A 23,425-nucleotide genomic window follows, 5' to 3' on the forward strand; every position below is an offset into this window, starting at 1 on the left:
CAGACCAGTACTATTTTCAGGAAAACATACAGAAAACTAGGAACATTTCTCTAAGATTCAAAACTAAACTAAACTAAAACAATAAAATCAGGGCCAGCGTTGTGGCATAGCACATTAAGCCACTGCTTGTGATGCCAGCAACCCACATGAGTGCTGGTTTTGAGTTCTAGCTGCTCCATTTGTAATCTGGTTCCCTGTTAATGCACTGGGAAAGCAGCAGGAGAAGGCCTAAATCCTTGGCCTCCTACACTCACATGGGAGATTCAAACGGAATTTCAGGCTCCTGGTTCAGTCTGGCAGTTGTAGCCTTTTGGGGAAGGAACTAGTGAGTGAAAGACACCCCCACCTTGCCACCTCCCCACCTGCAGTCAATCTGCCTTTCAAATAAATAAAATAAAACTTAGAAAATCAAAATCAAAGTCCAAACATCCTCAATCAATCGTCAATGCTATTAACATTAGTTTGAGAGTTACAGATAGAATAAAAGATACAATGAAAATAATATAGAGAGCTCTTACAAAGGTAGAAATAAATCTTTCTTATTTAGATGACAGATTGCCTACCTAGAAAAGCCAAGAGAGCTCAGTTTGATGGCTAGTAATAAGACATATACATAGCATGTATATCATACAAAAACAATTTTCAACATAGCATCAATGTACAGATACCAACAGTTTTGTTAAGACACATTTGAAATCCAGCCCGTAGCAAACAAAATTATAAAATGTCTAAGAATTCCCCAAAAAAGGACTGTGTGGGCCTGTATGACTGTGTATTGGGACTGGGGCAGGGTGTCACAGGAGCAAGATGATGTAACTACAACACCCAACTGAGCAACCTAAAAAAGACATGAGTAAGTGAAGCGCTAGATCATGCTACTGGACAACAATGACTTAGGTATTAAAAGTCATCCATTATTAAAGACAACTATTTTTTCATTTAAAGTGTGACTTTGATAGCACAGTGAAAATCCCTCCAAAGTCTCAGTCTCTCTCTCTCTAAGATGTATTTATGTATTTACTTGGAAGGCAGAGCTAGAGAGAGAGAGAATTTCCACCCATTGGTTCACTCCCCAAATACCCATAAGCTGGGTTAGTCTAAAGCCAGGGGCCAGAAGCTAGGAGCCTCCTCCAGGTCTCCCATGCAAGTGCAGGAGCCCAAGCACCTGGACCACCTTCTGCTGTTTTCTCTAGATCAGTAGTAGGGAGTTGAATTACAAATGGAGAAGCCACAGGTGGTAGTTTAATCCACTATACCAGGGCACTGGTCACCCTGCAGAGTATTTCTAAGTGAGCGAGACTGATAGAACAGCTTTATATTTTTTAAGTGAATGGAGAATTATGAAAGGTTAGATATTCATAAAGATCCCTTCTAGAAAGTATGGAGGGTTGGCTCCAGGACACCCCATTTTACCCAACTAGACACCAAAACTCACAGGTGCTCAAATCCCATCTACAAGATGGTTTATTGTTTGAATATAACTGATACACATCTTCCTATACACTTTTAAATCATCTCTAGATTATATGTATACCTAATAAAACTTCTAGGAAACTTATTGTTATATTATTTTTGAAAAAAATGCCTTGAAGTGCTTAGTACAGACACAATCATTACAACTGTAGGCTGAGCTATATTTTGACCCCTGACTAGTTGAATTTGCACATGTAGAACCCACAGCTATTTTGAATTAACAAGCTGTATTTATAAAAAAAAAATAAGGCTTGACTACTATTCTTTTTTTTCTTTTTTTTTTAAAAGATTTATTATTTTTATTACAAAGTCAGATATACAGAGAGGAGGAGAGACAGAGAGGAAGATCTTCTGTCCGATGATTCACTCCCCAAGTGACAGCAATGGCCGGTGCCGAAGCCGGGAACCTGGAACCTCCTCCGGGTCTCCCACGCAGGCGCAGGGTCTCAAAGCATTGGGCTGTCCTCAACTGCTTTCCCAGGCCACAAGCAGGGAGCTGGATGGGAAGTGGAGCTGCCGGGATTAGAACCGGTGCCCATATGGGATCGCGGGGCGTTCAAGGCGAGGACTTTAGGCGCTAGGCCACTGTGCCGGGCCCCTGACTACGATTCTTAATGTGAGGGTATTTTTCAAGAAATCAAAAATAACAAGAGAGCCCATTCTAGAACCAATGATAGAGATAATGACTACCCTGGGGCAGATGCTCATCAGGCATATCCTAGAGCCTGGGCATTCATGGGCAATAAATAGGTTGTAATCAAGTTTTATGAGATCTGGAACTTACAGAATATGGGCTATTTTCTTTAAGAAGGGCGTAACATTTTAATGTAAAATTAGAAACCAAGCAAATGTTCATTTATAATGAGAAAACAAATCCTTTTTAAAAAAAAAAATCACAAACTGAAAAACACAACTCTATACTATTCTCTATTGGGAAAAAAAGGTTGATTCTGCATTTCCTCTGGCATGACTCACTGATATTTTTATTATGATAAAATAAAAAAGGTTCAGCTTCACAATTTACAACTGGTATTGTCATTTAGAATCCTTTAAATTCTAGAAAATATCAAGCGTCTTTTCTATGTAGTGGTAAAACAACACAGTATTCAAGTTTTCTTATGCTGTAGCTAATCTTAAGTACACTCTGAATTGATCATGTCCTTTAACTAGCATGTTGACAACATCCTTATGGCATTAGCATGAATTTTAACTTATTCTGGTCGTTGAAAAAATAATAACAATAGCAGCAGCAACAAGAACAAATAATTCAACCACGAAAACAGTGTTTTTTGAAGGTGTTAATCTGATTCACTTTATATTTTATATAAATAACGGGCCAGAACCATGGCACAATTGACTAAGCCTCTACCAATATCCCATAAGGCACTGGTTGGTGTCCTGGCTGCTTCACTTCTGATTCTGCTTCCTGCTTATGACCTGAGAAAGCAACAGAGAATGATGGTTCAAGTCCTTGCACCTACTGAGAGACCTATAAGAAGCTCCAGGAATCATTCTGGGAGTCCTTTGTACACTGAGACAGCCAGTTGATTAAAGTCCAATAAAGTGAACATGAACAACTGCAAACCACATACATATGTTTCACTGAACCCAAACTAGATAGATCTTCAACTTAACTTTCCCTTAGCAGTCTGACTGGAGACCTGTCATGAAGGGCAACTCACTTAATGGATTAGTTCAGAAAACCCTCCTCCAGCTGTATGGCCCTGGAACCTGCTAGCCTAGACATATAATATGCAACTGAAGCTTTCTTGAAAATAAATAAATAAAACAACTCTTGTATTAAAGTCACAAACTAAACTAGATCTTCCAACAGAGTATTTAAACATGGTTTTTATAAATCATGGAAAAAATTGAACACCAAATGAGGAAAGAAATCACAAAGGAAAGGAAAAGTTAATGAGCCTCATAATATATGAAACATAACAAGTTCATATATCAAAGCATCACAAGCAGAAGTAAAACTGCCATAAGCCTAAAACATTATGTCACAGCAATTGAGAATACTTAATACCTTAGTCTACAGAGCTTCTAGCTCCTGGCTTCACATCAGCTCAACTCTCAAAGTATTTTCCTTCAAGAATATTTGTGACAACATTCAAAAAAGGTTACACCTAGACACTTACAAATACCAGAGGTCACTAACAGAAATTTCCCTTAAGGGTAATAAGATTTTCTTTTTCCACGAGCAAATTCATTTTTGTTACAACACTGAATTGTTATGAGAAAGACAACAATCTCATTAAGACTTGTTCATTCAAATTCCCTTTATCATCCACTGTCAAGGATAACAAAGCACAAAGACTTTAAAACAAAGTGGCTCTGGAACTGGAACTGCAATTTTTTTCCCTTTGGCAATGTTCCTAACATTGGTCACCCCAACTTCAGACTGACTGGCAGATGACAAACAGGCTCTCTATCCATGGAGTTGAACCCCAGGACAAAGGCCTAAGGAGCCTAAAAAAATTCTCCCCTGACCCAGTGTTACCCATCTAGAATTAGGACTTACAGAAAAAGCCAGAAGTAAAACAAAGACAAACCATTCAAGCTTATTGGAACTTGATTTTTTTCAAGAACAAAGAAAACTGAAACAGAAAAATCAGAAACAAAAAAAAAAAACCTAAATTTAAAATTTGCTAACGAAAACATCTCACCATGACATATGTGTATGCCTGTGTGTTTATATATACATATACACATACACATATATGTACATACATATACACACACATACACAAAATTATGGAAACTGTGAGTAAGCTTTTTTTGATTCATTTTCTACCGGCTGATTTGGTCTCAAATTTCCCACATCGTGTATTTACAGTCTCTGGGTATGGGGCCTGGCACGGTAACCTAGTGGTTAGAATTCTTGCATTCCACAAGCCAGGATCACATATGGGCACTGGTTCATGTCTCAGAGGCCCTGCTTCCCATCCAGCTCCCTGCTTGTGGCCTGGGAAAGCAGTAGAGGATGGCCCAAAGCCTTGAGACCTGCACCCATATGGGAGACTTGGAGTAGGTTCCAGGCTCCTGGCTTCAGATAGAGCTCAGCTCTGGCCGTTGCAGCCACTTGGAAAGTGAAACAGTTGACAGAAGATCTTCCTCTCTCTTTCTCCTCCTCTGTATATATCTTTCTGATAAAAATAAATAAATAAATCTTAAAAAAAAATAGAGTCTCTGTGCTCCAAAACATTCACTGAGCATTACCATAGGTGACTAGCATAGGAGCCCCACATTTTCACCCTCTTTTCTAAGGCACCAGGAATATGATAGATCAGGGGATAGTCAGCAAAACATACATGGATCTGGGAAGGTTGTAGCTTCACACACTGGGAGGACATGGCAGAGTCTGGAAACTAGAGCCTGGTGAGCCCATTTGGAGAATATCACATCGAAGTATAAAACAAACTGAAGCTCCCTTCCACAGGGAATGCTGGTCTGTGAATACCATGCTGCATTCAGAGAAATATTCTTTGCATTTCACTGGAACCTAGACTGCATCGCCTCTGAAAACTGGTATTTAAGTTGTGTGTACTTTACCTTGACTTTGCATTGGTGGATGGCAATCTTGAGGTGATTAACTTAAGAATGCAATCCTACTTTTCACCTTTTTGGTTAGATTTAAAATCCTCCAATCTAGTCCTGCAGAAGGTCCTCTGAAATACTGGTCCTGGCTGAATAAGTCAAAGGCAAGGAACTATTCTGCCGGGGATGATGTTGAGTAGGGACTGCATGTTGGGAGGAAAGGATATGTAAAGGGGCTTCGCAAACATACTCCTCCAAGCAGGGAGCCAAAGAAAGAGGCATGAGGGTAGTAAGTGAAAGAGTGTCTACCAGGGATACTTCAGGTAAAACTTAATGTTGATTTTTATACAGTTGTGTGGTGTATAAACCACTTTAATTCCAGCCCCACATATCCTCTTACACCCACTTTAAGGTAATCATTGCCAGTAGTCTGGCACAGTATGGCGATGAAGGCTGAGGGTGAGGAGTCTGCTCTGCCAAGGCCCTTCAGAAGAGCCTGTACAGAAGGAAGGGGCTGGTCAGAAGGCCCCCAAAATGACTAGAGGATGTTGGCCCTCAAATGGCACACAGTTTATATCAACATCAGAAGAATTCTGAGGAAATACACACACACACACACACACACACACACACACACACACACACACTTGGCTTAGGAATCACAGCTTACAGAAGACTGGTCAGAAATTTCAACCCAGGCTTGGGATTTCAGAACCTATACTGCTATGATTATGATTATTAATTTTGGAAATACAGAGAAAGACACGCAGAAACAGAAACTGTACATGAGTTCCTATCCACTGGCTCACTCTCCAAAACCCTAATGTGCTTGCAGTTGGTCAAGGCCAGAAATTTAGTTTATGTCTCTAATGTGGGTGGCAGAAATCCAATTACTTGAGTCAAAGCTGCCTCCCAGGGTCTGCATGAGTAGGAATCTGGAATTAGAAACCAGATTTAGGAACTAAACCAAGATAATCCTTTTTATTTGGAAGGCAGAGTTAGTTACAGACAGAAGGAGAGAGAAAGAGATCTTCCATCTGTGGGTTCACTCCCCAAATAACTACAATGGCCAGAGATGCGCCAATCTGAAGCCAGCGGCCTGAGGCTTCCTCCAAGTCTTCCACATAGGTTAGCAGCCAAAGCATTTGAGCATTCCTCTGCTGCTCTCCCAGGCCATAAAAGCAGAAAGCTGGCTCAGAAGTGGAACAGTCAGAACTTGAACTGGCACCCATATGGGACCAGGGTGCCAAAGGCAGAAGCTTAGCCAAGTATGCTATAGCACTGGCTCCAGGATGTGAATTTCTTACCCAATGTCTAAACTGCTGCCCTAAACAAGGCACCCATTAACCTGCGCTGATGAGAGCTGTACTAGAGCTTCTCAATCCAGTGTCCCAAGGCACAGCTGAGGATGAGCTATAAACATGCAGAACTATTGTTAGGAGCCAAAAGACTAGCACTGTGACATGGTGAAAGACCTTGGAACAAACTCAGATCAAGATTCTTGATTTTCCTTTGTCTGTCTTCTTCACAGCACAGGGAGAGGTTTTCTGTGAAGTTCATCATCTGTCCAAAATTTGGGCCCAAAAAGAAGACAACTCCCTCTGGGATCTCTTTCCTGAGCTTTCACAAACTAAACATATCACAAGAAAAGAAAAATGAGTGTCAACACACCTGGCAGACTTTTGTCACACACTATTGTCCTCTATTTTCACCCCATAGGAAATGATTCTGAAGCCATCATTCATTCTGTGGGCCCAAAGGCTTTGTCCCAGGACCATTGTATGTTCTCCAAACCTTTAAAAATTATTTGCTGACATTCCCTATTTTCCCACGCCTACAGTGAAAGGGGTATACAAACTTCTGAATAATGAGCCTGAGCTAGCAGGTAACTACAACCCTGTAATTTTATGTTATGACCCCCACCCCTTAGTGTAAATAAAGCTGTACACCTTTTCTCCTACTTGATTCTTATCCATTTATTCCAGTGAACCTTCAGCGCTAGGGGGGAGTTTCCTTTGTGCCTACAGTGCTGAGGTGCTCAGGGAGGCTCAAGGCTCCAGAAACCTCCGACTGAAGGGAGCCTTTTACCTTCACCTCTGTGTATTACAAACACAAGCAACACCCAGGGTGTCAAAGGGGCAAGCTGAGCAGCTCTCTGCTCAGGACTTCTGCCTGCCCTCTCTGAAGCTGGCAGAACATCCAGACCTCCTTCCTCACTCCACTTCGGCCAGGGTTTCCTAACAGCTCTTTGCAGATGGACTGGAAGGGCCTTACCTTTTTTGTCCCTTGGAGTCTCTGGTCCTAGACAGCCTCGGCCCCGCAGTTGCTCGAAGCCCACCTCGTCGAAACTCTGCCACCCCTGGTGCATCGGTGTTGAAATTTCCTGATTGAGTTCTTCGGATTCTGCATGGAGAGGAATCCAGAGAGACTGTGAGGAGATGGTGGCAGTGCACCCCTTCCTCTGAGGCAGGCCAGACCTTGTGCTCTAGAAGTCATTGCCTCCCACTCCTTCTCTACAGCTCAAGGATTAGAACCTGTGATAGTCCCTTCATCAGGCTGAAGCCTCAATTCCACTCCTGGGTGAGCAAGTGCTCAGCCTTCTGTCTTAAAACACTTAAGACACAGAATGACCCTTAAGAGCGAATTCAGATTCACCCTCATCTGTGTGTCTCAAGTCCATGTAATATAAACAACAGGTGATATGCTGAGTGCATGAGGTAGGTTGATGCCTGTACTGATCGACATGTAAGACAACTGGCTACAGGTAGTGGGCATCTTTCATACTTCATGGACTCCGAAAAAATAGCTCAAAACATTCTCTTTAAACATGACTGCTTTTTTTTCCTATTGTTGCCATATATGGTGAACTAGGGCTTCCAAAAACTGTTTTTCCCTGTCAAAAAGAAAAGTAATTCCAAACATGTAATTAAGATTATCATCAACAACTTACTTTCCCCAGAATTTCTTGATGCCTTTGGGGCTCCGTTTACCATCAGGTGTCAAGGGAGACTGGGGTCCTGACTCAGTACCCGATGATGTAGATGAGAGGTCATTGGCCATGGCAGTGTCATCCCAACCACTTTCTGTGTCTCCTACGGTTGAAAGGATGCAACATATGTGAAAGAGAATACAGGACATGACCTTAGTGTCCCTTCTCCCCCACGCCAGGGACATCCGTTATGGAAGTCTAGAAGAATCTACCCAGCTGTACCTTTAAGGCACAACTCCACACCAAGTTCCCACAGACAGACCACAGGGACTCAAGCACACTCCAAGTTTTCTCTCGAGGAGTTAGTGAGCTCAGTGTTTTAAATCTGGGTAGATAGTGTGTTCAAATTCTAAGAGCTTGGAGTTCAAATACTTGTAGATGATTCCAAGAAGGAGCTCACTCTCTTTCCTCAGAGAGAGATTCAGGAATGCAGGCAGGAAGGGACCAAGGAATTAAGGTAGGGGAACAAAGGCATTCTCACTCTCCACCTCACCTGGAACAGGTACAGTACCTAATACGGGGGCACTGGCACTCCTGCCACGATCTCCAGCCAACCAAGAAGCAGGGAAGCCACATGAAGAAACAAGAGAAGCCAAAGTCCAGCCCAACACAGTTATGGGGGAAGCAAAGAAATAAACAAGAGAGAATCATCCAGCAAGAGAAAAAAACTCAAACAGAAAGAAAAATAATCCCATGGAGAAGGATAGGTAAGCGTTCACTGAGCTTGGGCCACAGGCTCAAGTGACAGGAGGCATCACTGGAAGGGATCAAGTGCTCCTGGTATCACTTTCTGGGAGGCTGAGGTTTCTCTGTACAGGACCAGGGAGGGAAAAGAGGTGAATATAGTGGGCTTTATGCACTTCTTGTGCAGGTGCCAGGTCTCACTCAGCTCAGACTAGAATGAACCAGAGCTGCCATAAGTCTAGTCCACGTGTCACTAGACACACTAGTTCAACATCTTATCTGCAGCTTCTGTAGCCAAAGGCACAGCACAGGGCTGGCTCAGGCAGTGGCTGAGGTTGAGCAGTCAGGACAGGGAGAGCTCTACTCAGGCCAGAACATTCCCTTTCTGTGCCCCACTAAATTTGCTGCTGCTGGTAAAAAAATAATCCCTTTTGGATGAAAAGTTGTAAAGACTTCCATGGTTTTAGGGCCCCATCACTAAAAGGATACCTGTGGACTGGCATCCTTGTTTACTGGCCACTGACTCCATCTGCCTAAGGAAATGCTCTCACTTGGAAGAGCACATACTATCATCCTACTGGGGATAGGAAGGCTGTAGACAAGAAGACAGAGAAAGAAGAGAGAAGATCAGAATGACAGAGGAAGGAGGAGTGAGTCACAGGAGGGTAGGCAGGGGTTCAAGAGAGGTAGAATAGAAGAAGGCAATGAGAGTGGAGTAACTGCAGCTACAAACACAGGATATGCTTGCAGCATGGTTTTCTGGGATGCTGAAGTGTTTACCTTAGAAAATAGCTTTCCCAGAAACACAGCCTCTAAAAGCAGGACCACCCTGAAGTATAACTTGATTCAGCTCCTATCCCCTCCACTCTCCAGCTATGCATTGTAATAGTAGGTACTAGGATTTCAAATAATTAAAAATATCAATCTGGGCTGCTGCTCCAGAGGCCCTCGGCCCAGCAGTTGGACACTCACTCAACCTCAGCAGGGTGCTCCCGGTGGCATCAGGCTGGGAGGCAGTAGGATTAGACTTGGTGGCCTCTCCATTGGTGGTGGCTCCTGAATGCTTCCCAGGTAACGTTGGATACTTGTGGTCTGACACAAGAGGGTTGTCCTAGTGGGAGGGAAGAGACAGAGAGAGGGGGACAAGTGCTGAATTAACCCTCAGTCTTAAACCCAAACCTAGTTAAATCTTTGGATACAGGAACAATTTCTTGGTTCTACTGCAATCATCTGAAGTCGGGTTGATCAAAAGATCTTTTGAAGATCATTTAGGATAAGAAAGTGGACCAGAGTTCTGAGAAGGGAAGAGATTTGCCCAAGACCACATTGTGAGACAAGCACAGAGCCCAAGCCCAGAGCTGACTACACTTGTCTCTAAGCAAGAAGTGGAGGTGTCTTGCAAAGAGGTATTTGAAAAAATTTACAGAAAATACATATTATGAAAAAACTATGCAAGAGCTTCAAAAAGTGCACCAAATAACTATGCCTTAATTCCATTTCCATGAAATTTCTGAAACACCCTCATATGTATGTGTGCAGACACACATGCACAATACCATGAGAGAAGACTAAGGTCATTATGGAGTCAGTCTCCCTCTTTTCCAGTCTGAAGCTTTCACTAAGCAGTGAGGCCTCTTATTGTGACTAGGGAGGGCAGTTGTCAGCAGAACTTGAGCCAACTGTACAAACTGTTATTGGTCTAGCCCAGGAAAGGGTTATGCTACATCAAGGGGATTAGTGTATACATTTGAAGCTACAGAGAAAACATCTGTATTGTGTTAACAGTTATTTTAGAAAACATCATGTTAAAGCAAAGCAAGAAGGTACACACTCAGGAAAGATAACAGGAAGTAGATGACAGAGTTCATGCCAAAGAGAGTGTTAAGGAATCTAGAATCTTTGTCTGCATGAGGCACAGCCTAAATGCAATGGGATCTTGTATGTGGACCCTGGGCATAAAAAGGGTCCTAAATGGACAAACTGATTGAAAAAGTAATAAAACGTATTTGATCAAGAAGCATATGGTCCCTGAATCTGCAAACCTGAGGAGAAAATGCTGTGAGAGTGAGAATAAAAGCAAAGAGAGTAAAAGAGAGAAGAAGGGAGGGAAGGTGAAAGGGAGAGAGAGAGATTTGAAGCAATTGTCACCAAAGGGATCAACTATGTATAGATGACTTGATTGGGCTCTTCAGCAGGAAGACTAAACAGATTTCAGAACTGGCAAACAGAAATGGGACATTTGACATGACCAAGACAGTTTTGGGAATTTCATTTAGAACAAAGGTGCAAAGCACTTCTGAATTCAGCTTAGCCTATAAGTATATGTCTTAGAAATCAAAATCCAGCTCATTCATTGAATATTAAATATAACTCCACATAAATAAGCTCTTAAAGAGATATCACAAGAAGAGGTAAAATCACTAAAAAAAAAAAATCCTGAAATACTGACCAGTGATACAGAACTAATTAATATCTTTTAAGGATGAAGACTATGAGATTTTTCAAGTTCATAATGACCCATGAGGTAGATGCTGAACATGATCAGACATGTGATCAAAACCAATAGTTTCCAAATGCTAGATCCTATGCCTGCTGCTTCATATTTGCCTTAGGCACTTGCAGAAAGCAATACTAATTATAGGTTCCTTTCCAGCTGCATGAATCAGCCCCTCCATATGTACATCTCAGGAGTCTGGATTTTTTTTAAGCTTTATTTTTTCATTCACTCATTTGGAAGGCAGATTGACAGAGTGGGAGAGGGGAAGGTGGGATAGCAAGATCTTAAAACTGCTGGTTCTCTCCACAAAGGCCTACAACAGCCAGGGCTGAGCAAGTACCAACCTTGGAGCCCACAGCTCCGGCTAAGTCTCCCATGTTGGTGGTGAGGATTCAAGTGCTTGAGGTATCATCTGCTGCCCTTCCAGGCACAGCAGCCAGAGGCTGAAGAAGTGGAAAAACCAGCATTCTGATATGGGATGTGACATCTTAACTGGTGGCTTAATTGTAGTGTGACACAATGCCCACCCCAAGCAGTCTACAGTTTTAGTAAGCATCTCAGATTAGTATGATATGCAGATACTGGAATGGTTGGTCATGGGAAGACTACACCAAAAAGTTTGGAGAATAGCAAGCCTATTACACAGGAAGTGCCCAAAGGGGAAGGGCTGTCATAAATAGGTTTCTAGTTGTGTCATCACAAAGCTCTCCCAAAACAGGACAGAGAGACTATACAAGTTTGGTGTGGAACACGTAGGAAGCTCCCTGAGGAACTGAGATGTACAAAGAACATGCACCTGACATGAGGATGGGGTTCAGACCTATAAGAAAGACACTGAAAGGACTCTATTGTGTTCTATTGAAAGGATTCTCTGTGCTCTTTTTAGGCCAAGGAGAAAAGCTGTTAAGAATAACTCACTATTTGGAAAGCTAGTGTGATGTCAAGACATGATAAGGAGGAAACAGGAATCATCAAATCCAGCCTTGTTCCTCTTGTGTCCATGAAGAATAATTCTGGTTATGGGGGAATGACAACATAGCCAAGGCAGCTGCTGAACAGAAAGCAGTTTGCCAGAGGCAAACAAATCCCAGGTGGAGTCAGACTGACACAGGCAATACCTGGTGGACTCTCAGAACCTTTGGTTTATCATTTTTACATAGGGAAGCACAATTCCTGCACCAGGATTGTTGTGAAGCCTAGCACACAGAAAATATCACCTTTTGGGACCCAGAGTTACAGCAATCTGGAAGAGCACTCCCTAGATCAAGGAAGGTACAAGTTACACTACATCTTGATAGTCACACTCAAGTTTGGTACAGAGTATAACCTAAAGAATGTATTGAGAAGTTGGTACTGATCCCAAGCTGACTGAACAGAGCTCTAAATACCGTAACCCATGCACATTAAGCAAAGTGCAGCCCAGAACACAACACTCAAAGGGGCCCAAGGGAATTTAAGTTTCTTCAGGACTAGAGGAAATTGATTTATTCCATAGGGAGAGCCAGACTCAGTGGACATACACTTTAGAAAGCCCAGAAGATGTGTCTAATAAAACTGGAAAAGAATGCAAGGAGTGTCTTATAAGCTCTGGTTTACAGAAGGCAAGAGCCAAACACCAATTTGAAGGATGTTGCAGATAAATTCTTGTACCTGTGAGACCTGGGGAGGACATTAGTGGATGTTCATATGAGGAGAGTGGTGGGCATATTCTATGAATTGAGGTTGCACAGATCAATGTGAGACTAATGGGGGACGAGGGACTGCTGGATGAAGGATGTAACGGAGATCCCTCCATAGGAATGAAGCCTTTCAATTCACCAAGGAACCTTTAAGTTTAACTTCAGACTCAAGGGAATGTGTGTTGGAGCAACTGGAAGACTGCAGAAGTAGCCAGAAGACTTTTGCACTATAATTCAGATGACTCAAGCAATGGCGGCCCAAATGAAACACCAACTGCTAGAAACATAGAAGCACAGAAAAACCTCTTACATAGGTATGGCATGCAGAAGGACTTTCCTCTTAAACAGATTTGAACAGGTAGAGATGCCCCAGTCTATCATATTGATATGAAAATATAAAAGGACTTTCTTGGGCAAATTTCCACTCACAAAGTGATCCCATGTCTCATATGCATAGCAGAGGATGGAGAATGGACATGCCATTGGCCCATTAAACATTTTCTATAGAAAGCTATAAATGGTAGTTGGGTGTGAATGAAATTCTGTTAATTATGTAAAACATTAGTTCATTGCAATTTTAACATTTGTATACCAGCATGGAAACTTAGTTCTTTTTCACAGTAGGTTTCCTGGATTGTTCTAATGGATTTTTTTACAACATGACTTATTCAGTAGAGGGAGACTAAGTGTACTCTGTGTTTTGAAAGCATCAGATATTAACACAGAAAGGATGAGAGCTTTCACAACCTAACTGTCTGCTGAGGTCATGACATCCTTTCCAGTAATTAAATGTAGACTGCTTTGTTAAAGAGTAATTTCTTTGCACCTACAAAATAGAGGTAATTGTAACAAATCCTATTTCACATGTAATGGTGGTGAAAGCACATTATACAGCTAGGTAGATAAAAAAAACTAGATATGAAATTGTATGCTTCTTCTTGCCTTTTAACCCTTGTGTTTAACATATTCCAAAAGTTACAAAAGCTGCATATTGCTAAATCAAAACACTGTGGAAAATTGTGCTACCACAAATAGGTGGTGAGGACATGCAATTAACATACCTTGGATCCTGACACCGGGGAGAGCTGGTTCCCATTGACACTCTAATGACAAGAAAGGTTCCAATGATGTGGAGACAAAGAGACCTGTGTTAGTCACAAACAACAACCCCAGAATGCCAGCCTCCTCAAATCCTTATCTTCATGTCAGATAATCCCCATTCATGCCAGGAAACACAGGTTCTTGTCCAACCCCAGAGACAGATGTCCTGGATAGTTGCCAGCAATGTGACCAGGGGGAGCAGGAGGCACATGATCTTGGGAACAAAGCCACTGAATGAGTCTGTGGCTCCTGCTGACTCCTGCCTGGCACACTGCTGGAGACCAGGGAAGAGTAGGCAGCACAGCCTCACTTAAGGGTTTCTATTGGGGAGGATTCCATGCTGTCTCATGACTAAGCTCAAGAGCTCTGACCCTCCCTTTCTGCATGGGGTCTACCCACTTGGTCAAGGGTTACCCTAATACAAGCAGCCACAGAGCCCTCTGTCTCTACACTCTTACACAATTCCCCAACCAACTTTTTAAAGACCTTACTCTTGGGTCATCTTCTTTATCTATATTACTTCCTCATTCCAAACCTCCCAAATGCTCCCAAGGACTCTGGACAAGTAGGACCAGTATTCAAAGACTCTTCTGTGATGCACGGCTCTGATTTTGTCTCTTGATCCCCATCATTTTCTCAAACCTGTCTACATCCCTGGACTTATCCACCACTTGGCCCCTTCTTAACTTCTTTCATTAACTCTAGGCAGCTCTGTCTCTACAGTATCTTGAGCCACAACTGCCTGGCTTTCTCAAAATGTTCATGTGATTTCTTTTGCCCCAGTAACCCTGCAAAAGTCTCACAAATAAGAACCAGGACATTGCTTGCAATCCCATTATTATGCTGGACCTAAGAAAGTAACTCAGTCATCTCGGTGACTGACACACGGACCTTATCCACAGATTCACTTCTCAAGTCTTCTAGGCTACAGGAGAGTTTCTTCTGAGACCTGAAGAAACCCAAAAGAAAATGAACACAGAAAGAGTTACTAGAGAAAGAGTCACATGGGGCAACTAATGTTTAACTGATGGTTTTTCTAGGGTTTAGAGACAAAGCCATTAAAAAATGCCTCTCATAATAGCCATACTACACGAGATGAGTAAAGTCTGACAGTGTATTGGCAAGGGCATGTGAACATCACTTAAATATGAATAACATGTCCTTGACATTGCTTTAAAAGCTAGAATACACTCAATCCTGTTGGATCATTGGAAGTTGATTATTACACAATCATAAAGACTAACATCTTCAGAGTCAAAAACAAAGCAAAGCAATGATACTGGCTTGTGTGTGAGTCTAAGAATTATCCACTTGGTCTTAGAATGGAGATGAGCATATCAGCAACCACTGCTCTGGAGCAGCACCTGCTGGGATTACACAGTCCTCTGTTCTGGTCTCATATACTCAGAAGAATTTTGCTAACACAGGGGCTGTCTTGCAGAGAAGGGCATCCAATGGGGGATAAAGAAGGGATGATACTACCAACTAGTCACAAGGGTCATCTTGTGACCAGTGTCCCTGGCAGTCATACTTCTCAGTTTATAATGAATAAATACACTTATGTCTATACATTGTTCTCTTGGATCTGGTTGGTCTGAGTTCCACAGTTGACTTCACCTAAGTGAACTAATAAAATTTCTTACTGTGAAAAACTAAGGAATGACCAATCACTCTTTGACACTGCCACTGTTCCATGAGGAACAACCACTCTGTGGAAAGTGGGCTGTGAGTGTCAGTACCACTTTGGGAAGACCTCTGCCGTGCTTGTGAGCATCTTCTCCTGACACCTTGGCTGAAAGAGCCTGCTGCTGGAGAAACTGCCACAGCTTCCTTACACAGGTCTCATCTTGAGAGCATATTCTAAGGAGCTGATATAGGGAACTGCAAATGGGCTTATTTCAGAGGGAACCTGACACGTGGCATCCAAGTGATCCCATATACCAGTCCATTAAGTGTCGTATTTTGTGAAGAATCCTCAAAGTTACTGGACTGACTTCTCTGGGAGAAGTCGTAATTCTCCCAAGAGAGACTGAGTGGGAAATGTCTAGTGGTAAGGACAGTCTAAAGGGGCTGATGACAAAGTTGACATATTACAGGATGTTCTCAACTCCACAGAGCAACAGGGGGACAGGGATGGATTATAGCCTCCTCTGCTCTATGGCTCTAACCCCTGGCCAGTCTTTTCTCAGTGGTAATGATCCAGACTCCCATTTTGTGGGAAAATAAGGACTTCTGCAATCAAGAGAGAGAAACCTGGTAGTTGACTACGAAAGGGCAGGTTAGAAGCAGGCACCTGTGCTCACCTTGCATGACCAGATATTTATTAACTTCAGGAGTCCCCAGCAGGAGCCTGAGAACACAGACTCCAGAGAAACGCACAGACCTCCTACCTGGTTTCCAGTGATTTCTGTGGAAGTGGAGGCGGCCCCACTGTGGGAGAGCTACATCTTGGCGAGATCTGCATCAGAAACAGAAAAGATATCACAGAGGCCAGTTACTGTTTGGAAAGCATCCATCACCCTTTGCTGTTATTTGGAAAATTCCTTTGGGGAGTTATGCTGTAGGGGGTGGATGCAACAATATGAGTACCTTGCTCTTTCCAGATGCCAAGGGGGTAGGCATATCATCCTAGCTAATTTTGTTAAGCCAACTTGTCTCTTCTTTCTGGGCTCCAGACCTTAGACAGAGTTCATATCCTGCCAATACAGTCCTGAGATATGGGCTCCTGGGCTTTTGCTGATCCTTTGCTTTCTAAATACAGCTGTTCTAAATATAGCTTTTCCTTTTATTTAGTGAGCCACTGTATGCTCTCTTAAAAATATTCCCTTCTGGCTTAGGGTACCCAGAGTCAGTATCTGTTGCTTACACTGAGAGAATCCTATCTGATAATGGCACTCAATAAACATCAGCAACATCTACTGCCTATCAGGCCCTACAATAGTTGAGAAGCAAACACTCTCCTCTGTTGGAAGGCAGATAAACAAACTGGGATAGACCAAACAATACATCATGGTTTTATGGCACTAACATTTTTAATGTAATTATGGGAATAGAGGGAAGACGTTTCCTCTCATTCATGGAAGGTTGAGGCAGTCATCAGAGGGGGAACACTTGAGATCAATTTTGAGAAATGAGAATGGGCTCACCAACAAGGCAAGAAAGAAAGAGCAGTCTTGGTAGAGCCAGGATAATAAATGGTGGTTCAAAAAATACAGTGCTATGTGTTCAGTGTTCTTCTGATCACGAAGACTGCCTCCTCCCCCATCCACAGCATGTTTTTAGTCTACCATAGAAAGAACTTTCACATTAAAATCTAGCTGTTAAAAGCCTAGACTTGGGGCCTGGCGGCGTGGCCTAGCGGCTAAAGTTCTCGCCTTGAAAGCCCCAGGATCCCATATGGGTGCCGGTTCTAATCCTGTAAGCTCCACTTCCCATCCAGCTCCCTGCTTGTGGCCTGGGAAAGCAGTTGAGGACGGCCCAATGCATTGGGATCCTGCACCCGCGTGGGAGACCCGGAAGAGGTTCCAGGTTCCCAGCTTCGGATCGGCGCACACCGGCCCGTTGCGGCTCACTTGGGGAGTGAATCATTGGATGGAAGATCTTCCTCTCTGTCTCTCCTCCTCTCTGTATATCTGACTTTGTAATAAAAATAAATCTTTAAAAAAAAAGTCAATATTTGTTGAATCTTAGTGAGGATAAGGCATTATTGCAGACCCTAGAGAAATGGTGGTAAATAAGACAAATACTACCTGTGAGACAGGCATACTTTCCAGAGTAAAGACAAAAATAAACAAAGAATCTGATCAAAAAAAAAAAAAATTGCAGTTCTGGACCATCATTTATCATGCTTCCCCCAAGCAGAATACAGGCCTGAGTCTTGGTCCCTACCCTCACTTCTTTCCCCAAGATGAGGACCCCTCCCTGAATTGAATTATTCACTGGTCATGACGTGCACCAGATCATCCTCCCAGCTCCAGACAAGCTCTGAAGGCTGCTGAAACCCAACAGAATGAATGGAAACCGGTACCTCATGTTTAAATAATTCTTCAGGGTCTCTATTTGTGGTGTTCCACTTTCTGAAACTGCCTTCCATATCTTCTTCATTGATGGACAGAGTTCTCTCTGAGGGCCCTGGAAGCAGAAGAGGTGTATCACTATCGTGTGAACTGCTTACAAACCTATAGTTGTGTCACAAAGTACTAATATGGGTTCTCGTTCATTAAGAAAGACCAAGAAATACACAGAGAAAAATCAAGAGCATGATTCATTAGATGCTTGAGGGCATAAGAGCAAAGGCTATTAATAGGGTCATTTCAAGGTCAAAGCTCCTCTTTGCAACTGAAAATGGGGGCTCTTGGCACAGGCCATCAGGTCCTAACATTAACATTGACCTGAACCAGAATGCCAAAGGATTACAGAAAAGCAGGCTGGGATGTGTATGTGTGGGCAGCTGGCAGAAATCCCAGGCAAGAGACCAGTCAACCACAACCCTACAGAGGTTTGGCTTCTTCCCAAGCACAGGCAGGAGCTCCATCAGAATCAGAAGCTCCTGGATACCCTGCAAAGCAGCCCTCTTCTGTGAAATAGTTGCTTGCACAGGATCTGTTTTGGAACCCCAGGTAAAGGGCACAACCACCAAGGTGTACAGCTTGATGCATTCACCATAGTGTCACAAGAACAGAGATGATGCCTGCATATTGCATTCAGTCTGGGAAGCAAATAGAAAACACAACAGCTGTCCCTGCCTGATGACTTCCCTGTAGAAACCTAGATATCTAGAAACTTAAGTAAGGGGGTCCAAGAATGTCCTGAGCTACTGGAACTGTACTCTAGCAAGAGTACAAATTCTATTCCTTAGTGGGGGTTCTGAGTAGATTTCTGATCCAGGTTTTGATTCTACATGCTACCTCTAAGAATTCTCCTGATGGATACAATGGTGACCCCAGAGGGTAAAACAGAGTAAGAGTTCTGGCTTCTGAATGATATGGATAAGCCCTGGAAGTTCTGAGCTATCACTTGACAAAATTTCTGGAAATCATTAGTTATCAATTTCCCACCATCCAAGTATAGGGACAGTGTATGCAGGCTCTAGCAGGGAATCTTCTGCAAATGGAGGTGAAGCATTTTTCTCACAGAATGCCTAGATGTAACACAGTGGATGGAATCTGTTTAGGAGAAAACGGTAGGACCATCTTCTGTCTTACCTTGAGTCGCCATCACAATCTCCTTCACCCTTCGGTACTGGTTCAAAAGCCCAGTGAGTTCTTCTATCCGACGATCCTGTCACAGTGAGAGGGGAGATTCAGATTAATATAATCACTCATAATTTTGATGTTCAGGGCCAGGCACACTGAGAAGAAACCCCATATGGACTCTAAAGAGTATCTCAAAGGAAGAGTTTCCAGGGCTACCCAATGAGCTGAAGTTGTAGTGCTCTGCCTCAGGGCAGCTATAGGAGCTCATGACTACCTGAAGGTTATAAGTCAACAATCATTGTTTAAGATGTCCTTGGTGGGCTTAGACATTTTCAGAAGCATGAAACACATTGTCTCCTTACCCTTCTGAAACTGTTATGGTTGCCTCTGAGTCCCTTGTTACCTTCTGAATCTTCCCTTTCCTCCTCTACCACCACATAGAAAGACTAAAATCAAGTTTTCAATTTTACTTTAATATACCCACCTAGTCTTCAGAAATCTGAGATACCTTACATAAAACAGATCTTAGCATTAGACAAGTGTGGATAAGATTCCTGATTCTGCTAACTACTAATTTTTATAACCTTGGGAGAAATTACTCAAGCACTCTGAGTCTCTTTCCCCATTTAAAATGCAGAATTGCAGTCCTTAGAGATGTTATTTATATCAGATAAGTGCTCTATACTTAGAGATTCATACTTTATTATTACACAGGAATAAATAAGCTGGGAAGAATATAAGGTGGTGGGGTAAACTGAGGCACTGCATGCTTCAAGTGTCTCTACCATGGTTTTACATTAATCTGTGCATATTGGATATTGGTGGCCTATTTCTGAATTTTGCTAAGACTCTTAGCAGGAACTTTAATACTGGCAATAATCAGAGGGGTAACTTTTCCCAACACAAGTATAAATAGGCACACATCTAATCTGAATTTGAAATATTCAAATTAGGTAGAGTTCCCAAGCATCAAACTTCAAAACAAGTGAGTGAGGCCAAGTCTCTCTTAGGTACAAGTCATTCTCCTGATACATCCTAATGTCAATGTTTTGATGAGTAGGGCCTTCTTACTCAGAGTATCAGGGACCAGTGAGGAACAAAAGGAGCCAGGATGGCAGCAGGAAAAAAGGACAGAGCTGCTCAGTGCCCATTTACCTTATCTTCATTAGCAACAAGCAAAGTTTCCATCCCCATTTTCAGTCGCTGAATTTCTTGGTCTAAAGGAATTAAAGAAAGAATTACTTGTATAAATGTAAACCACTGTCTACGAAAGCTAAAATGTTACTTCAATTTGCACTTGAAGACCTTCAACATTGAAGACCTCCTTCTTTCTTTAAGGAGCTTACAGTGATGTCTGACACAGAGGCAGTCTTACTAATGTATTCACTGACTACTGAATGAAAGAACCTAGTATTTTGTGTACTGCTTACAGACATTTACCAGTAAAATCAAAATGGCATTTACTCATGGTTGACATAGAAAAGCCCAGCAATCATTCACAACCAACATTTCCCAAGAAGACAGAAAATATATTGTCTTACATAGCATAAGAAGACAGTTTTTATCTTTTACAACTTGATTAGCCATGAACTTTGACTGACTGACAGATTTGGAAGAAATAGCATACAGGTCAAGAGATTATGAGCAAAGAAGAATTTAAAAGTCAGAAAAATCTACAACTGAATGGAGACTTGGAAAAAATAAAAATAATTGGCAGTTGGCTTAATACAAAGCAGTTTGGGGTCTGGCACAATGACTCAGTGGTTAAATCCTTGCCTTGCACGCCCTGGGATCCCATATAGACACTGCTTCATGTCCCAAATGTTCCACTTTCCATCCAGCTCCCTGTTTGTGGCCTAGGAAAGCAGAACCTTGGGCCCATGCACCTGCATGAGAGCCAGAAGCTCCTGGCTTCAGATAGGATCAGCTCTGGTCATTGCGGTCACTTGAGGAGTGAACCAATGGATGGAAGATCTTTCCCTCTGTTTCTCCTTCTCTCTTAAATCTGCCTTCCTAATAAAAACAAATAAATACTTTTAAAATATATAGGCAGTTTATATGGTCAGAATTGAATAACAAATTTTAGATGCACTGATAAGCTTGTTAAATTAAACAGTAATGAACAAGCATGCTGGAGCTCTCCAAAAATAAATAAAACAAACACTATGACTAAGGGAAAACAATTTTATTTAGTCATAAACCTACAGAACTTCTCTTTGGGCTAAAAGATCTCTGTGAGTATATGGTGGAAAACTCATGGCTTTTCCTTACTTTGGATCTAACACCTTGACTTTTCAGGCTGGTCTAGAGAACCATGTTTAAGGCCAATGCCTAAAAGAGCAAGAGCTCATATTACTGGTTTACAAATTGGCACAAAGCTTAATTTTTTTCAGAGAAGGAACAATATTTACCCTTAAAATGAGTATCGCAAAAGGAACATGATTGTCCATATGAGCATAAGCAAAGTACAGGATACAAGAAACTAAAGTCTAGGTATCAATTTGCTTTGTGGATGCTTGTTACATCTCAAAAGGATAGCAAATGACCTATAGACTTGGTCTACCTAGTTGTAGGCATTCTTTTTCAGCTTGTTGGTTAAGGCTCCAGGCAGCTACCATCAGTTTCTGTAGTCCAGTTTGCAGTGAGAAGAATGATAGGCTCTAGATGAAGATGGGCAAACCTCAATTCACTGGTCAGAACCCAAACTAAGCAGCAAATAACTAAAGGACTAGCTCTAAGAGCTCTAAGATGATGGGATAGGGTACAGCATAGACAGTTTGAAATGTAGAGAAGCATGAGGAAGAATGAGGATGCCAGGGAAGGCTGCCTGGCCTAGAAGTCATGGCATGGGGAGCTATCTGCCAATATATGGCATTTCAGATAGCGTAGGATACCCTTGTAGGATTCAACCTCCACAGGTAGCTAGGTGAGATCCCCCCATTGGCTTAAGATGACAGTAAGAAAGTCTGAGAAGGATCAGCATCTTAGTAACTAAATTCCTTCTCCAGCATAAGCCGTGATTGCATGGCTCCCACACTCCAGGTGGGGATCTAAGCCAAGCAGTGCTAAGGTCAAGAAGAGACTGTCATGGTACCAATTCATGGGACTGCATGGTCCCCTCCAGCACTATTCTGCATTCGGGTGGGAAGAGGAGAAGTTGAAAGATATATGATACCTCTGCATGCACAAAAAAGCCATAAATGTAAGAACTTATGTTAATAAGCAAGACTTGAACTTCTCAGAGAGCATTCATCATTTTCTCATTCATTCAATAAATATTTCTTAGGAGTCTATCGTTGTCCAAATACTGCATGATAAATACAGTTCCTATTGCCAAAATAATAATGACAATCTACAGTGTAAGATCTCACAAAAGCAATCATGAAAAGTTAAGATAAGTGCTAACAAGGAAAAAAGGAAGATACTAAGTTAGAGCATAATAAGACACGGAATCTACTGAAGGTAGAGTGGCTAAAAAGGATCGGCTGAGGGATAACACTGGAGTTGAGCTCTAAAGCATGACAAAGAACTGATGTTTGTGTGTGTGTATGATATATTTATAACTGACTTTATAAAAATTATATATATATATATTATATATATGGGGCTTTGTACAAAATTCAGCAGCCATTAAAGGGTTTTTGATCAAATAAAAGCCACATATTGCCTCCATTCTTATTAAAAGCTCCAGAGGTGGTTACACAGTTAACACACTTCGGTGAACAAGCCTTAGAGGCTGCTTTCTGGGCAAGGTAGGGTCTGTGACCCTGACTCCACTACAGAGCTAGCTTTGTAAGTTCACACACATGAGTATACACAGTCACTTATACGTGCGCATGTACACACATGGATATATGCAACAGCATGCCTACCCATTCAAGCATACATACACTCATTAACAGACACACATGCCCACTTATAAAAAAAGAGGACCCAGGACAACTGTATTTGGTCAGAGTCAAACTGCTCACCTCTCTCTGCATGTTCACCATGGAGAGCTGCAGCACGGGAGAGCTGGCTATGCAAACGTTCAATTTCTGCATCCTTAAGGGCCACCTGTTCTTGCAGCTGTGCTACCTCGGCCTGCAAGAGCAACAAAAGATCCATATCAGGTCAGGGGGGAGTGGCCAACCATGAAGAAGTGATTTACGTGAGGATCCATGATTGTTTATATACATACCCTAGGACACATCAGGGATCAGGAGTAGAAGGAAACAGTTAGATGGGGTATGCCAGTCCTTTTCAACCATCCTGGTCCTGCCTA

General features: G+C 42.2%; 1 protein-coding gene across 9 annotated transcripts in view; it reads right to left on the reverse strand.

The window, feature by feature from the left end:
- Positions 1-23,425, reverse strand: part of PPFIBP2 (PPFIA binding protein 2) — a 164,003-nt gene that overhangs the window by 10,130 nt on the left and 130,448 nt on the right. For 6 of the 9 annotated variants that reach the window (XM_058663441.1, XM_058663443.1, XM_058663447.1 and 3 more), the window contains 11 exons: positions 23,133-23,244; positions 20,317-20,378; positions 19,171-19,246; positions 17,994-18,097; positions 16,357-16,424; positions 14,858-14,915; positions 13,927-13,968; positions 9,662-9,800; positions 8,517-8,549; positions 7,967-8,108; positions 7,291-7,419 (listed from right to left, as the gene is read on the reverse strand). In XM_058663441.1, the coding sequence (XP_058519424.1) occupies positions 7,291-7,419; positions 7,967-8,108; positions 8,517-8,549; positions 9,662-9,800; positions 13,927-13,968; positions 14,858-14,915; positions 16,357-16,424; positions 17,994-18,097; positions 19,171-19,246; positions 20,317-20,378; positions 23,133-23,244 (965 nt within the window). The remainder of the gene's footprint in view (positions 1-7,290; positions 7,420-7,966; positions 8,109-8,516; positions 8,550-9,661; positions 9,801-13,926; positions 13,969-14,857; positions 14,916-16,356; positions 16,425-17,993; positions 18,098-19,170; positions 19,247-20,316; positions 20,379-23,132; positions 23,245-23,425) is intronic. The other 3 variants (XM_058663442.1, XM_058663446.1, XM_058663444.1) reach the window with 1 other exon arrangement.

This window comes from Ochotona princeps, chromosome 4 (assembly GCF_030435755.1).
Source record: "Ochotona princeps isolate mOchPri1 chromosome 4, mOchPri1.hap1, whole genome shotgun sequence".
Classification (NCBI taxonomy): Eukaryota; Metazoa; Chordata; class Mammalia; order Lagomorpha; family Ochotonidae; genus Ochotona; species Ochotona princeps.